At 48.3% G+C, this 15,282-nt stretch overlaps 1 protein-coding gene across 2 annotated transcripts in view; it reads right to left on the reverse strand.

The window, feature by feature from the left end:
- TFCP2 (transcription factor CP2) overlaps positions 1 to 15,282 on the reverse strand; it is a 49,870-nt gene that overhangs the window by 13,510 nt on the left and 21,078 nt on the right. For both annotated transcript variants that reach the window (XM_044994958.1, XM_044994957.1), the window contains exons 2-6: positions 7,738 to 7,889; positions 6,628 to 6,704; positions 5,765 to 5,870; positions 4,774 to 4,880; positions 3,810 to 3,962 (exon numbers count right to left, since the gene is read on the reverse strand). In XM_044994958.1, coding sequence (XP_044850893.1) covers positions 3,810 to 3,962; positions 4,774 to 4,880; positions 5,765 to 5,870; positions 6,628 to 6,704; positions 7,738 to 7,889 — 595 coding nt within the window. The remainder of the gene's footprint in view (positions 1 to 3,809; positions 3,963 to 4,773; positions 4,881 to 5,764; positions 5,871 to 6,627; positions 6,705 to 7,737; positions 7,890 to 15,282) is intronic.

The following is a 15,282-nucleotide window of genomic DNA, read 5'->3' on the forward strand; positions in this document are numbered from 1 at the left end:
TAACTGCTGCCTTAGGGGAAGGTAGCCTGGCTGGCATGGGCAGAGAATAATGCTCTCCCTGTGACAGATCTTCATATTACGAGACGTTCTCCCTACTAACCCGATCTGCCCTCCCCCAGGAAAAGATTTCAAAACATCGGAACTAGAAAGTGAAAAATCTTTCAGAAAGGAATTAGGCACAGACCAGGATGCTATGCCACGCCAGTGAGCTCTAACAGGACAAAGACATGGGTGGGTGTGGCTGCAGATCTGTTCTGGTTTAACTCTGTTGCAGCATAAGGGAAAGAGCCCTGGATGGTGAATCAGACCGAGATTTTATTCCAAGCTCTGCCACTGGCCTGCTGGGTGACATTGGGCAAGTCACTTCACCGCCCTATACCTCAGTTTCCCCAGCTGTAAAATGGGATAATGGAACTGACCTCCTTTGTAAAGTGCTCTAAAAGACTTGATGAAAAGCCCTAAAGAGCTAGGGATTATGATTTAGGGCTTCACCTATTGCTTTAGGAGACTAGCAATTCCCCTTCTACCTCACTTCTGGAGAGATTTAAAGCTAGACTTGCAATTATTATAGGGAATAATTCTGTGCTGGCTCCTTAGCCTAGACTGGCTGACAATGATCAGGGAAGGGAGATGATGGAGGATTGGGTTCTTCATGCTAACAGAATACTTTTTCCAACACTTTGGTATTTCATAGGGGTGCTGGTATAAGCACAGAATCAGCAGTGAACTGAAAGGGTCACCAAGTTCTTTTGGCTACAAAGCTCTTCCCTGCAACATTTCACAGAGTGTTTCAGTTCATCTCTTTTTCCACGTTTGCTTTAATCCTTCAACTAACTCGTTTTATTGCACCTCCTGCACTTTGTGAAATTCCTTGCTAGATTTTCATCTGTGTAATCAGGTTAGCAGCAGGCACGCAACGCCCCCCCACCCCCACCCTTTCACAGCTCAGTGTAAGTTGTTAGACAACATAGCTCAAGCTGTGTGTAAATGAAGGCTGGAATTCCCGTTCAGGATTCTGAAGACACCGCCTTTGCAGCTGGAGGTTCCTTAACGTGCTTCTCAGGACTATGGCCCTAGGGCCGTTTCTGCATTAAAGAAATTTGTTCTGGCCCAACAACACCAATATAGTTGCATTGATGCAACCCCCTAATGTAGACGTGCTGCAAGAGTAAGCTGCACAGGTGTAAACCCTGCAGCAGGTCTACACAAAGGGCAGGTCTACACTTAAAAGCACTTAAGATGCTCCTACGCCAGTGGGAGAGCGTCTCCCGTCGGCAGAGTTAATCCACCTCCACGAGAGGCAGTAGCTATGTCCTGTCAACATAATGCTCTCTATACCGGGGGTTATGTTGCTATAAGTATGTTGCTACCCCTGAGCGACATAGTTATACTGATATAAGTCTGTAGCGTAGACCTGGCCGGACGGTTTGCAATGATGTAATTACAATGGTACCACATTCCTTAATGCAGACATAGCATCAATGGAGTGCCATGCTTTCCCCCAGACTCCTCAAAACTGAGGATCTGAAATTCAAAGCTGGAGTTTCTTTCCTGCCCAAGTGTTAAGCCTGCAGAGCAGCTTCCCCTCCCTGGCTTAGAAACAGCAATGAGAGCAAGGAGGCCCTTTAAAGAGGACATCAGCTGCTTTGAAACAGAACCTGATCTCTGCTCTGCCCCATATTTCAGTTTGGGTCTGTGTCAGGTGTCTCTGCAAAGGTTTGGGAAGACGACCCAAACTCCACACCGGGAAAGACCTGATAAAAGCCCTCAAGCCACTTTCAAAACACAGCCGCACTGGACTTCTACTCCCACTGTCCTACAATCAATATTACCCATGCGGGTAAGAATGTCCTGAGAATCTCCTGCAGTGAAAGGATTGCACACCAATTTACCCCAGGCACCGATGTTATCTTCAGCCCCAACAGTGCTTGTGCTACAGGTGCAGTGGCTGTAGCTAGTGAGCAGATCAACCTGATTCCATGTAGTCAGGAATCCCTGCAAAGCTCTCAACCACTGGTGGAGTTCAAAAGAGTTTTCTGTGATCTCAGTCACCCATCAGCTCTTGAGAGGGAAGGGTTATTTACACTTCAAAATGGGAGCAGCTACTTCCACCAGGAACCCAAACAGAGCATATAAAGATTGCTTGTAGGATAAACAGCTAGAAGTCCTGCTGCAGAGCAGCAGCTTTTCACACAGGCAGTAAGAGTGGGTGCATCAAGTGCACGAAGATCATGAATCATTCTGACACTAGATGGAGATGCCCCCAGACCTACCTACCAGCCAACCCTTCTGCAAAGGGTTTATGCCTCTGTTCTAACATGTGCCGGCTTGAAGCCTGGTAAGCAGGACTTTACTTCTGAAGAGCTGAGTGGTTCTTACTCTGGTTTCAAAGGGAATTTGGTATTTTTTGCATCTGTTACCATGTTTCCTGGTGTTAGAAACAGAAGCTGTGCAGGAGTTCAGAGTCAACGGCTTTGCAATCCTGCTCTTGAGAGCGAGCTGGCCTATACGCTGTCATATCACAGCTCAGGATGCTAGAGGTTACATTTACTTTATTTATTTGTACTAAAGTAGCACCCAGAAGACCCAACAGAGATCAGGGTCCCATTGTGCTGGGCATTGTACCAAAGCATAGGCCATGTCTATACGTATAGTGCATGCCTGTGGTGAAGACGTGCTAAGCCGCTGGGAGAGACCTGTCCTGTCGGCATTAAAAAAAAACAAACCACCTCCGTGAGTGGCATAAGCTATATGCTTATGAGCTTCTCCCACTGACATAGCGCTGTGCATACAAAAGATTACGTTGGTGTAACTTATGTTGCTCAGGAGGTTGCAATATTCACACCGCTGAGAGACATACGTTTTGCTGACACAGGCTGTAGTGTAAACGTAGCCTAAGAAACAGTCCCTGCCCTGAAGAGCTCACAATCTAAAGAGACAAGACGTAGGAGGAGAAACAAGCACAGAGAGGAGAAGTGACTTACTCAAAGGCACACAGAAAGTTAGTGGCAGGGTTGGGCCCAGAACCTCTGTTCTCATATCTTGGTGCAGCACCCTAGTCACTAGACCAAGCTATTCTGACAGTTCTCTGTGCGGGGCTCCCCTTTGGAGCTGGAGAGAAGCCAAGGAAGTTGTCCGGGGTTCTGCATTATTATGGGGGAGTGAAGATTCTCTAAGACGGTGTCACTTGTCCCAAACATCCTGGGGGTGCCATAGGCCATTTATTCCAGACCCAAGTAGTTCTGCTGGCAAGCAGCCTTTCCTCTAGGGCTATCCCTAGGCGTTGATGTTTTACCTACTCCTCTTACCATTACCCACAAAAGCTAAGGACAGATCAGATCGTCACACCCAGGGCTTATGTTGACATTAAACCTCTGATCCAATCCTTAACTCGTATTACATGTACACATTTCACTCATGCCTGTGCTAACCCAGGGGCTGGGGGGGACTAGATTTATGACTTAAAAAAAAATAAAAGCACCTATCCCACAATAACTAGATGTTAAACAGAGAAAACTGCCCAAGGCCAAGATATGGAGCCCTAGGAGAGCACAGGCAAAGTCCACTTGGATGACATTACGTTACTCCCAGCCTATGAGTTTTGCTGCCTATATAAAGGTATTTATAGGGTGCCAGTCATGACAGGCAAGGAGCTCCTTCTGTGGCGTATAAAGGCACAGCCCTGTCCCTGCAGTTCATTGAGGCAGCAGCAGAGTCAGTTGGGGTCTGCTCCTTGATTGTGTCACATGGGGGACGTTTGTGTCTGGTTCTAGTTCTTTAGCAGGATGTGCCCACAGCGCACATGGTACCTTGAAGACTTTAATCTGGCAGCTGGCAGAATGCAAGTGCTCAGTGTACTCCCCATTCTCATTCTCTTTGAAGGTGTCGATCTGGACTCGGAAGGGCACTCCCTTTTCGCCGCCATGTTTCCTCATGGTGAACTCCGTGCTGATACAGTGAACCTGAGAAGAGTCACCCAAGGAGGGTCATCATTAGTAGAGCTCTAGTTTTGCGGAACAAGAACATGCCTGGTAAACATTCAAGGAAAAATATTCCCCCTGAAGTCTCACACTCAGCTGGACGCATGTTCCTGGGCAGCATCCCAGTGAGATGCATGCACGGCAGGGCTGAGATGGAAATGCATCGGATAGCATGAACATTAAGGAGTTAAAGAGACACCAGCAGAAGTGTGTGTGTGTGTGTGGGGGGGGGGGGGGATTCACTTTCCGCCCACAAGATTTCCAACCTACTATTGTTACGAATGATGCCCCAAGATCATTACAACTAAAAGCAGTTTGCAAACCCCACCCATGCTTTTTCCAGTTTATTCCTTCTAGGCCCAAAGGACCAGATTTTCCAAGATATTTAGGCACCCAGTGCGATTTTCAAAGTGGCTAAGCAAGTTAGGCACTCGAGTCCTATCAATTTCAATAGGAATTAGGCAACGAGCTAGCTTATGTGCTTTCAAAAATCCCACTAGGTGCCTAAATACCCTTGACAAGCTGGGCCAAATGCACAGGGAATTTCACTCTTTTATAGCTAGTCAGAGGCACTTCCTATTTCATACAGTAACAAGACAATGCCACCCTCAGGCATTGCTCTAGGGGGAGCTCTTGTGCAGATCCTTCCCCAGCCCCTGTAAAACCCAGCTGGCTGCTGTTTCTGAGTATTGACCCAGGAAAGAGCCCCTTTTCCCAGGCCAGCTTCTCCCCTTCCCTGGGTTGCTGCAAAGGAGCAGCGGGAGCCGGATGTTCCCCACAACTCCTGTCTTACCTGGATGAACACTGAAGTCCTCTTTGAAGGATCCCAGAGAAACTCCACTGTATTTAGTTGCGTTGGATTTGCCCTGGGGTCAATTATACCCACAGACATCGGGATATCTGTGGAAGCAGAAGACAAACTTGGAGGGCAAGCACAAGGCAGAAAGTGGGGGAGGGATAGCTCAGTGGTTTGAACATTGGCCTGCTAAACCCAGGGTTGTGAGCTCAATCGTTGAGCGGGACGCTTAGAAATTTGGCGCAGAAATCAGTACTTGGCCCTGCTAGTGAAGGCAGGGGGCTGGATTTGATGACCCTTCAGGGTCCCTTCCAGTTCTATGAGATATAGCTATATCTCAATATATTTTATAAAGCATCCCTGACCCTCTGGATATACGAGCACAGGTACAGTGACAGAGGCATCGTCTCTATTTCACTTGCCCTGCAGCAACCAGAGCGGAGTGAATTTCTTGAGGAAGTTCAGTGTGCAAGAAATCAAGGGACCGAGGAGCTTGGCTAGAGCCCCATATAGTTCAGGCAGATGCTGTGGAAGCTTCCTCACTTCCAGCCTCCTAGACTGCCAGGTAGTGGTGGCAAGGGAGACAGAGAGCAATATGGAGGCCACAGCTAGGTGAAGACGTGTCTTACAGTAATGTGAAGGCTTCTGCTGTGCAGGGTACATGGAACAAGGGATACTGAATGTTTTTACACCCTTTAATACCTACAGTGATGAGTCGGTCGCTTTTTTCCCTGAAGGGCTAAGGGCGGGGAGGTCATATTCAAAACAGAACTGCCAGCTAAAGTCATGAGTCAATACTAAACACAGTAATTTACCCTCTATTTTATGAGCAGCAAAGCACTATTATTCCCTCTTCTTGCCTATAAAAATAATTCTTGGGTTATTTAGAGCACAGAAGCTGTTTGGATCAGTGGGAATTGCATCAGTTAAGACAAACTACATGCAAATCTGTTCTCCATGCCCTATCCAGGCTACTGCAGACACTCACCTATATCCAATATCCTGTCCCCAGGCCTGTTCCACCTCCAGCCCTCAAGCTGCTGATGCTCCGTATATTGTAGCCGCCGGTCATGAAACACCACTCGAAATATACTCTAGAGGGAACAATCATAGAATATCAGGGTTGGAAGGGACCTCAGGAGGTCATCTAGTCCAACCCCCTGCTCAAAGCACCCTGTGTCCGGTCCTGCAACCACTAAGCAGCTCAATATCCCTCAGGCAGCGGGGGTTTCCCTGTGTCACCAGCTCAGTGAAAGAGCAGGAGGGACGATATGGGAGACCTAGAGCCATACACAGAAGCTGAAGGGGCAACACAAAGAGTTAAACTAGGCCCTGTGACATGAGTGACAAGCCACCAAGTCCGCATTTCCTCTTATCCCAGCTCTTCCCTATCAGGGTGCTTGTGTGGAATGGCCCAAAGATCTGTTCAAAGATGGAATGAGGTGAAGCATTAGCTGTGGGGAAAAGTTCTCCTTCACCTCTATACCCCTCAGGAGGTGTGTGTAACCGCCACATTTTCTTTTTTTGGCACTAGACTGTTGTTTCTTAGCCTGGGCCTGAGATCCTCAAGCACTAACAGCAGATTCTCTACCAAAGGGGCGATGGAGTCTAGCTGGCTCGATTTTCCATAGGGCCTTTGGTTCTGGTGGAGCCCTGGAGAGACCAGCTAAGCCCACACCTGCTGGGGAGCACCTTGCGCAGGTTGGTGGCATTGAGTGCCTGAAAGCACCTATCAATCCCTATGCCCAGAGGACCATTCCGTGCAGACTGCCTGGTGTTCTGCTGCGCTGGCAGGGCGCCCTGTGTGAGGAAGTCTGTATAAAAAGGACATTCGCTTTCTCGCTCACTTACCTTTACTAGTTTCCCATTTATCTCAGGCAGCTCCCCGATTTTCCTGTTATCCAGCATCCGGATCTCATACGACTGACCTAGGGAAGAGGCCTAACGACTGTTAGCTGCACATGGGTTTTTGCTCTTCTTCGGCATTTAATTTGCCATCTAATACAAGAGCGACAGAAGCGGCGAGAAGTGTAAGTGATATGCTGATCAGGGAGTGGATGAACACTGGCCAAGGGAGGGGGACCTGTTGGGATGTTAGCTCCTGTCCTTCCTCGTGAACCAAGATGGAGCTTTCTAGGAATTACCCACACTAACAAAGCTCATCTACTTGCAAACTAAGAATATGAGAAGAAACCCATTACATGTTGGCTTAACGGGGTTACCGGCAGCTATCCTGATCTTTCCAAAATCCCACCTATGGAGGTGACTGGAATTTATAGAGTCAGACTGTAAGGTCAGAAGGGACCATCATGATCACCTGGTCTGACCTCCTGCGCATCACAGGCCACAGAACCTCACCCACTCCTCCAAGAGAATACACACGCTGAAGAATTTCCTAGTGTATGCCCAATAATATGCTTGCTCTAACTTACTTCCTCTTACGGCCAGTCACAAGAACATGTACTAGCAGCCAGGTGAGCAAAGCCCCAGTAAGGAGAAAGGGGTATGCTCCTGAGGCAGGAAGTAGGATCAGGAGATGCATTTGTAGCACAATCTGCTTTAGGCTACCAAGATTGTCTATAATGTCTGTAAGATGTAGTGTACCTGTTGCTATAGACACTAACCAGTCCTATGCTAGCCTTGGTTTAAGAACTGCAAAGGTTAGCGGTAGGTTCTCTGCCAATCAGGCTGTGGGGTTTAGATAGCTCAATTTTCCTTCGGACTTTTGGTTGTGGTGGAACCTTGGGGAAACCAGCTAATCCCACACCTGCTGGGGTAGAGAGAAATGAGGTGAAAAGGGCTGGGTGCCTCGAAGCAGCTTGGGTTTTAGTACAAAGATGATTTACATTTGAAGGTTTGAAGGGTGAACGTTCTTAGGAGTATGTTAAGAAAGTCAGACCCTTAATAAATAAATATATGTGACCCATGTAGCTGCCCTCCAGCAGCACAGAAAAGCCTCACCTTGATTGAGATAGGTGAGTGTTTCGTCATGGAGTTTCACTGCAGGGGATGTGGCTGCACACAGAACGTATTGAAAAGGCAGGATCTTGTTTTCGTTGTCAGGAGGCAAACTTGATTCTTCCTGTTTGAATATGGGCAGGGCTAGAACATCACTGCAACAGAGATGTGTCAGTCAGGTTGGTTTCGGCTCCGACTGCACAGAGATGTCATTTTAATATTTCACTCCTCACCCCCCCCCCCCCGCCCCACTCTAACACCCATCTTCAGGCTGTACAAAAAGGCCATAAAGCAAGCAATTCCAAACAGCACCCAAAGACTGATTCTTGCAAGATTTTTTTTTATCATCATCCTCCTCCCTGCACTTCTAAATACGATCATTCCCTGCTTCAAACATCATCCGTTTGTGGCTTAAATGCAGAGACATCCTCTTTAACAGCAGTCCTATTTTACTACCTTTATACCCCATGGCACACAAGCAACATTGCAGCGCACAATCTCCCAAGTTGGGAAGATGGGTAAGTGAACAAAGACATTACTGTCATACTGCAAAATGATGAATCACCCCCTTGACCCTCAGGAGCCATAGGTAACCACTTCCACAGCCGCAACATCCACCCCCATGCAGCTATCCACAGCCCAAACTGGGTCTCCAATTGCACCAGCCTCCAGTGACTGGTTTGTTTTATAAGCCATGGTGCAACTAATTTGGTAACACTGAGCTCGCATGAGCTTTGAGGAAGCAATCACTGGTAATGCCTCAGCATGCTGCTCCTGGAAAGATCACTTTATGCTGACCCTTGTTTAAAACAAAAACTATGTACATATACACACACACACACACACACACACACGTACATGTATATCAGGTTGGGCTGATTTAAATCACAGATTCCAATCATGATTCAAAAATCAGCAACCAGGAAACCTTGATTTAAACCCATTTTAATCGTGTTTCGCATTTTTACTTTTTAAATAACTTTCCTAAAGACAAACTGATTCTCATTGGTTGGTAACCATTACACTGTATTGATTTGCAACTAAATATAGCCTTCACACTATATTTGGTACTTTCTGCTAGCCAGAAAAACAACACAGTCTATACACATTTATTAAGCACCTGTGTAGCCTAACATACCTTTAATTTAAATTTTGAAGTTTTTACATTTTTATAGCATTAGAAAACTGTGAATGGTGCATTTCTTATTTACCAGATGATTAGTGTCTAACTGCATTTAGATGGAAATTAAAGTTTTGTTTTGGAGCATTTTTAACTGAAGTCTAAACTTGTTTTTATTAATTAAATAAGACCACTTTAAATGTGCTGGATAGGCAAGAAAACTTTTGATCAAAATATGTTTTGCATTTAAAACAAACTGATTTATTAAACAAAATAAGTACTATCTGTAGTTAGTTAACTGAATTGTTTCCGATCACCATGTCTTTTAAGATCTTAGAACTAGTAGATCTCATCCTTTCACACCTTGTTTCTATTCATAGATTGGAAGAGGGAAAACAAATTTCCCTGCTTTTTCAACTCCCAGTTGGTTTCTCAACCAAAAATAAACTAGTCGTTGAACTGAACTAGCTGAATAAACTGAAGGGAAGAAAATACTCTCTCTGTACCTGCAGAAGAGGCCACTGCTGCCTACAGTTGGTTTAGCACTCAAACTGCCACCAGGTCAGTGAAACTTCAAAACTTCAGCACCAAACACATACTGCTTGAATTTAATTTCAATTAATTAATAGATTGCAGTACATTTAAGGCTTGAACACAGCTTGCCAATTTCAATTTTAAATAGGTTTACTTTTAAAAAGAAGAAAGTGTCTTTAAATTTTAAAAAGTTTTTTTTTTAAATAACTGATTTTTTTATCCATCCTGATTTTTTATTTTAAAACATATAGCATGCATGCAAAAGGCACGTCCTATAGCAAACCATTAACTTTCAAGGAAGTGACCTATGTCATAGCTCCAGCATGAAGTTTGTCCTTCCATTAGCTCAAAAAGTTAGATAAATTCTTGCTTCCGTGTTCAGCTCTGTGCATACTGATAGCTGTCTCCATCTGACAGGCTGAGGACTGAATTTTTCAAGGAAGAATGTCCAGACAGGTTGTAAAAGGAGCCGTGCTTGGTCACAAACCACTCCCCAACACTGACACCTGCTGCAGGCAGCATTTTTTCAAAAGCTAGACAGTTTGCTAGGTTACCTTGGGGGTGGGAGCGATGGGAGAGGCAGGGATGATTCACCTCGCCTTTCCCTCAGGGCCCGGCTTCTCATCCCTCTCTGCCCCTTGGGCTGCTGACGCCTAACCTATCCCTCACTGGGAGACCTGAGTAAAGTCAATCCCTTTCAAATTCAGAGCCATTACTGCTATGTTCAAATAAAGAACAGCCAACAAGAGCTATGGTAACATGAATACAAACCTTAGAATGTGCTCCTTGGAGCAGGCACCATGCCTTCATCTGGGTTTGTGCAGCACCTAGCACAAGGCCCCAATCTAGATCTACTGGGAGCATTAAACAATAGAAATGCTGCACAACAAATCACCAACCCATCTTCGCCAACTAATCAGCCATGTGAGTGAATGGTACCATCATGCTTTTGGGAGCTTTGGGTATTTGTAGAGTCCTGCGCAGAGACAACATATATACCTGCAAACATGGTCTGCGCATATAAAGAAGATCTCTGCAGATCTGCAGGGCTCTAGGCATTTGAACTCCTACATCCAGGTAAGCAAGCATGTCCAGGAGTCACCAGAAGAGAAAATTCTCCCACCGAGCTGCCATGGAGATGGAGCAGCTTCTATGGAATCGAGGATGGCAACCCAACCAGATATCCCTTCTGGACAGATAATGGGCAGATTTTTCACAGTGACGATAATCAATCTTTGGAACAAATTACCAAGGGCTGTGGTGGATTCTCCATCACAATAAATTTCAAAAATCAAGAATTGATGGTTTTTCTGAGCGATATGCTTTGGTTCAAGCACAGCTACTGAACCTGAAGCAGGAATTAATTTACGAGAAGTCCTAGGGCCCTGTGTTACACAGGTGGCCAGACTAGACCAACACAATTGTTCCTTTTGACCTTAAAACAAAACAAAAACAAGCCTGCAGCACCTTCCATTAGCTGGTGACATTTCCCAGCACCCTTAACTCCACTAGAGATGATTTAAACTCCTATTAGTAAAAATTATAAGTCAATCATTATTAGATCATCTATTTCTATACCTCATTTGTCATTGGCTGTTTACAAATGTGGTTTGCCTCAGATGCCACTGCGAGGGGATGGGTCATTGGAGGGACGCTAAAGCAACACGCTCCAGAGACCTTTTCCAACAGTCCCACAACATATCATGATCTGGGTACACAGATTTACAATAAGCCAAGGATTCTCCCCACCATCAATCATTTCCAAGTAGGACCCCACAAGGGGTACCAAGGTAGGTATCCTAAGTCCCAATGAATTTAAACAGGCCAACTCCCCAAAGCAGTGGTTTTCAAACTGTGGGCTGCGACCCAGTACTGGGTTGTGGAATGGAAGGCACTGGGTCACGGCGGCTCTGGTCAGCACTGCCGACCGGGCCGTTAAAAGTCCCGTTGGCAGTGCTGCCCGGCTAACACAGGTTAGTCCTTGTCTGTTCCGACACCGTGCTGCGCCCTGGAAGTGGCCAGCGGCAGGTCCGGATCCTGGCAGGAGGGAGGGGGGTGCCACGGGGCTCCGCACGTTGCCCCCGCCCCGAACACTGGCTCCACACGGCCAATGGGAGCTGGGGGGGTGGGAACGGTGCCTGCAGCGAGAGCAGTACAGCGCCATTTGTGAACCTCCGCCTAGGAGCTGGACCTGCAGCTGTCCACGGTGCCTTAGCACCCTTGCTGTGTCACTGACTCGGAGCTGCCTGAGGTAAACCCGCACCCCAATCCCCTGCCCCAGCCCTGACCCCCTCCCACACCCCAACCCCCTGCCCCAGCCCAGAGCCCCCTCCCACACTTTGAACCCCTCATTCCCAGCCCCAACCTGCAGCCCTCACCCCACCCTCTGCCCCGGCCCTGAGCTCCTCCCACCCCCATCCCCCGCTCCATTGGGTCGCAGGCATCAACAAATTCTTCAACTCGGTCGCCCAAAAAAAAGTTTGAAAATCACTGCCCTAAGGCCTTGTCAGCACACAAAAGGTGTATGCATTACTAACTGCAGCAGCATATGAGCCCCTAGCAGAGATGCAGTTATACTGCTATCAGAGTGCTGGTAAACTAGTCTAGTTTATTCCCTTTCTCATATGGGAATAAGCTATATTGGTAAAACTGCATTCACGCTAGGGGTTGTACTGGTAGAATTATTATCGGGCGGGGGGGGAAGGAGGAGAATACACCCTTAATGGGAAGAGTTCTACCACTACAAAAAACTGGTGTGTAAACCAGGGTTTAAGGCCCTCTAGAAAATCCCAGCTGACATCTCTAACAGTCTCTCAGACTTCATCAGCTGTCAAGAGCACTGACAGGAGGGACGCTCTGGAGACCAGTGTTCAGAATTTGATACAGCGCTGAAGAAGCCTGACAATTCTTTACAAACATGCGGCTGTTACTGACGCGCACACACACAAATCATGATGCATTCGAGGTGGAGAGTGCTGAAGTGCAGCTATAATAGCGGAAGCTGTTTTTGTTTATTTATTTTTTTTAAAAAACGCTTCCGCCTTCAGTTCACTTCTGCCACTCAAGCCCTCTGCCAAACACCAGCTGCCCACCATGCAGTACACTGGTATCTCCAGGAATAGCACCTTACAGAGGAGATACTGCAAATCAAGGCAGCAGCTGCTCAAAGCCTGGTCTATATGGAGTAGTCAACCAGCAGAGCTGCTGCAGAATAAACTGTTCTGGAATAGGACTAAAGTGGGAATACTTTATTCTGGCACAAAAAAAAAAAAAAGGCACACATTCCACAATAGCTCTTCCAGAAAGTTTCGTTGCATAGGCAGGGCTTAAGAAAGAATGTTCTACGGGTCCGATGAAGTCAAGTCTTACCAGACAATGAAAGAAGCAGAGCTCTTCTCACAAGACAGGGCGGTGGTGTTGTATAAACAGACAAACCCCTCACACCTAGCACTGGAGGAGACAAGGGAATTTCAATTTGCTAGATTAGCAAAGTAACCAGAAACTACTTTGCCCCAAGGGGAAGACTGGATGGAATGTGAGGCCCTATTCAGGCTAAGGTCACCGATACCATTACAAATATAGGGGGGGAAAAAACAGTCTAGACAGTTCAGAGCGAACACACACACAGTCCATTTCCTGGTTAAGCAAAGTATTTCGGGTATTAAAATGTGTCACATTCACACAGACAAACTTGGGGATGAGAGTTTTTCCCAGTGTAAAAATCTTGGATGCATTGCCCTTATTTTATTCTCTCCTTCGTCCATTATTTGCATTACAGAAATGCCCAGCTACCCAACCAAGATCAAGGCTCCCATTGCACTGGCGTTGTATAAACACATAGTAAGACACAAAAACAACAAGTAGTACAGTGGCACCTTAAAGACTAACAGATTTATTTGGGCATAAGCTTCTGTGGGAAAAAAACCCACTTCTTCAGATGCATGGAGTGAAAGTTACAGGCATGATGGACTGATACATGACGAGAAGGGAGTTACCTCACAAGTGGAGAACCAGTGTTGACTGGGCCAATTCGATCAGGGTGGATGTAGTCCGCTCCCAATAACAGATGAGGAGGAGTCCCTATTCAAGCCCAATTTAATGGTGTTACATTTGCAAATGAAATTTAGTCCCTGTCCCCAGAGAATTTTGTAATGGAATAGGAAGCACAGACTGTCTGTGCGGGGGAGGGGAGAGCCAGAGGTTTAGGTGAAGATGCAGGAATTCAACTGTGAGCTGAGCTTGGCCTGGGGGAGGGGAGATGACACCTCTGGCCAGGGGAGACAAAGGAAAGGAGCTGAGGAAAGAGGAGGGGCCGGAGGGAATGGGCAGATGAGTGCTGGCTGGAGAACAGAGGGGAGGCAGGGAGACCGAGCTCTGATCCCCAAGGGGGGCTGTGGGGCCCCCCACGATGGACCTATCCGGGGGATCCGGTTATCTGTGCCTGCAAGACCTGTGTTGGACTGTGTTCCTGTCGTCTAAATAAACCTTCTGCTTTACTGGTTGGCTGAGAGTCCTGATGAATCTGCAGGGAGTCCGGGGGTGCAGGACCTGACTCCCCCACACTCCGTGACAACTGGTGGCAGCGGTGGGATCGGCGGCACCCCGTGGACGGCGCTTCCTGCAGTAAGTGACTGGGGAGCAGTAAAACGAAGGGGCGAGTCACCCCTGGGCGAGTGTGGCCAGAGAGCAGGACTTTGCAGTAACAGGGTCCCCCGGGGGATCACAGCGAGCGATCCCAGGGGCGGAGGAGTCTGCAGCTCGACCCTGGCAGAGAGGTGGTGAGCTCAAGGACTGGCACACTAGGGGTCCCCCTGGAACCCGTGGGGAGCGGCGAGCACCCCAGCCTGCGAGTGGCCAGCAGGAAGATGTATTCCCAGAAGCGCAAGTGTGAGCTGGTGGAGCTGTGCAAGCAGAGGGGGCTGCACTGTGGGAAGCTCACCAAGGCCCAGCTGATTGCCCGGCTGGAGGAGAGAGATCGCAGGAATGAACCGGTCCCTGTCTCTGAGGGAAGCAGCCGGGCAGATGCAGCGCAGGCACCAGTGTCTGTCCCCGCTGGGAGTGGTCAGCCGGCCACTGAGGGCGTCCCGAGACCCCCCACCCCTAGGCCTAGGGGGAGGGGGAGGAGGAGCCCAGCTACGGAGGGCACCGTGACCCCCCCGGCCAGCAGGGGATCGTCCCGGCGACGCTCGGCCTCCGTGGAGCGCAGGCGGCTGGACTTGGAGAGAGAGATCAAACTGAAGGAGATGGAGATGGAGGACCGGCAGAAGCAACGGGAATACGATGAGAGGGAGAAGGAGAAGCAACGGGAATACGATGACAGGGAGAAGCAGCGCAGTCATGAGCTGGCCATGGCCCAGCTGAACAACAGGGAGGCCCCGGCTGCGGTGAGTGAGGGGGGGCCCAAGCCTACAAAGAGCTTCGGTAAGAGCTTCCTGGCCCCGCGTAAGGAGGGGGAGGACATAGACACCTTCCTGACGGCCTTTGAGAATGCCTGCGAGCTGCACCAGGTGGACCCTGCAGACAGGATCCGGTGCCTCACCCCCTTACTGGACTCCACCGCCGTGGAGGTGTACAGCCGAATGAGAGGGGAGGAGGCGCGGGACTACAACCTGTTCAAAGAGGCCCTGCTCCGCGAGTTTGGGCTGACCCCGGAGATGTACCGGAAGAGGTTCCGGGGTCAACGTAAGACCCGGGAGGGCACATACCTGCAACTGGTCAACCGGGCGCAGGGGTACGCCCGCAAGTGGACGGCTGGGGCCCAAACTAGAGAGGACCTGCTTGACCTAGTCGTACTGGAGCACCTGTATGAGCAGTGCCCATCTGACCTGAAGCAGTGGCTGATGGACCGGAAGCCGGAGAACCCGCAGCATGCAGGCCGGCTGGCCGACCAATAC

Source organism: Mauremys mutica, chromosome 20 (genome assembly GCF_020497125.1).
Source record: "Mauremys mutica isolate MM-2020 ecotype Southern chromosome 20, ASM2049712v1, whole genome shotgun sequence".
Classification (NCBI taxonomy): Eukaryota; Metazoa; Chordata; order Testudines; family Geoemydidae; genus Mauremys; species Mauremys mutica.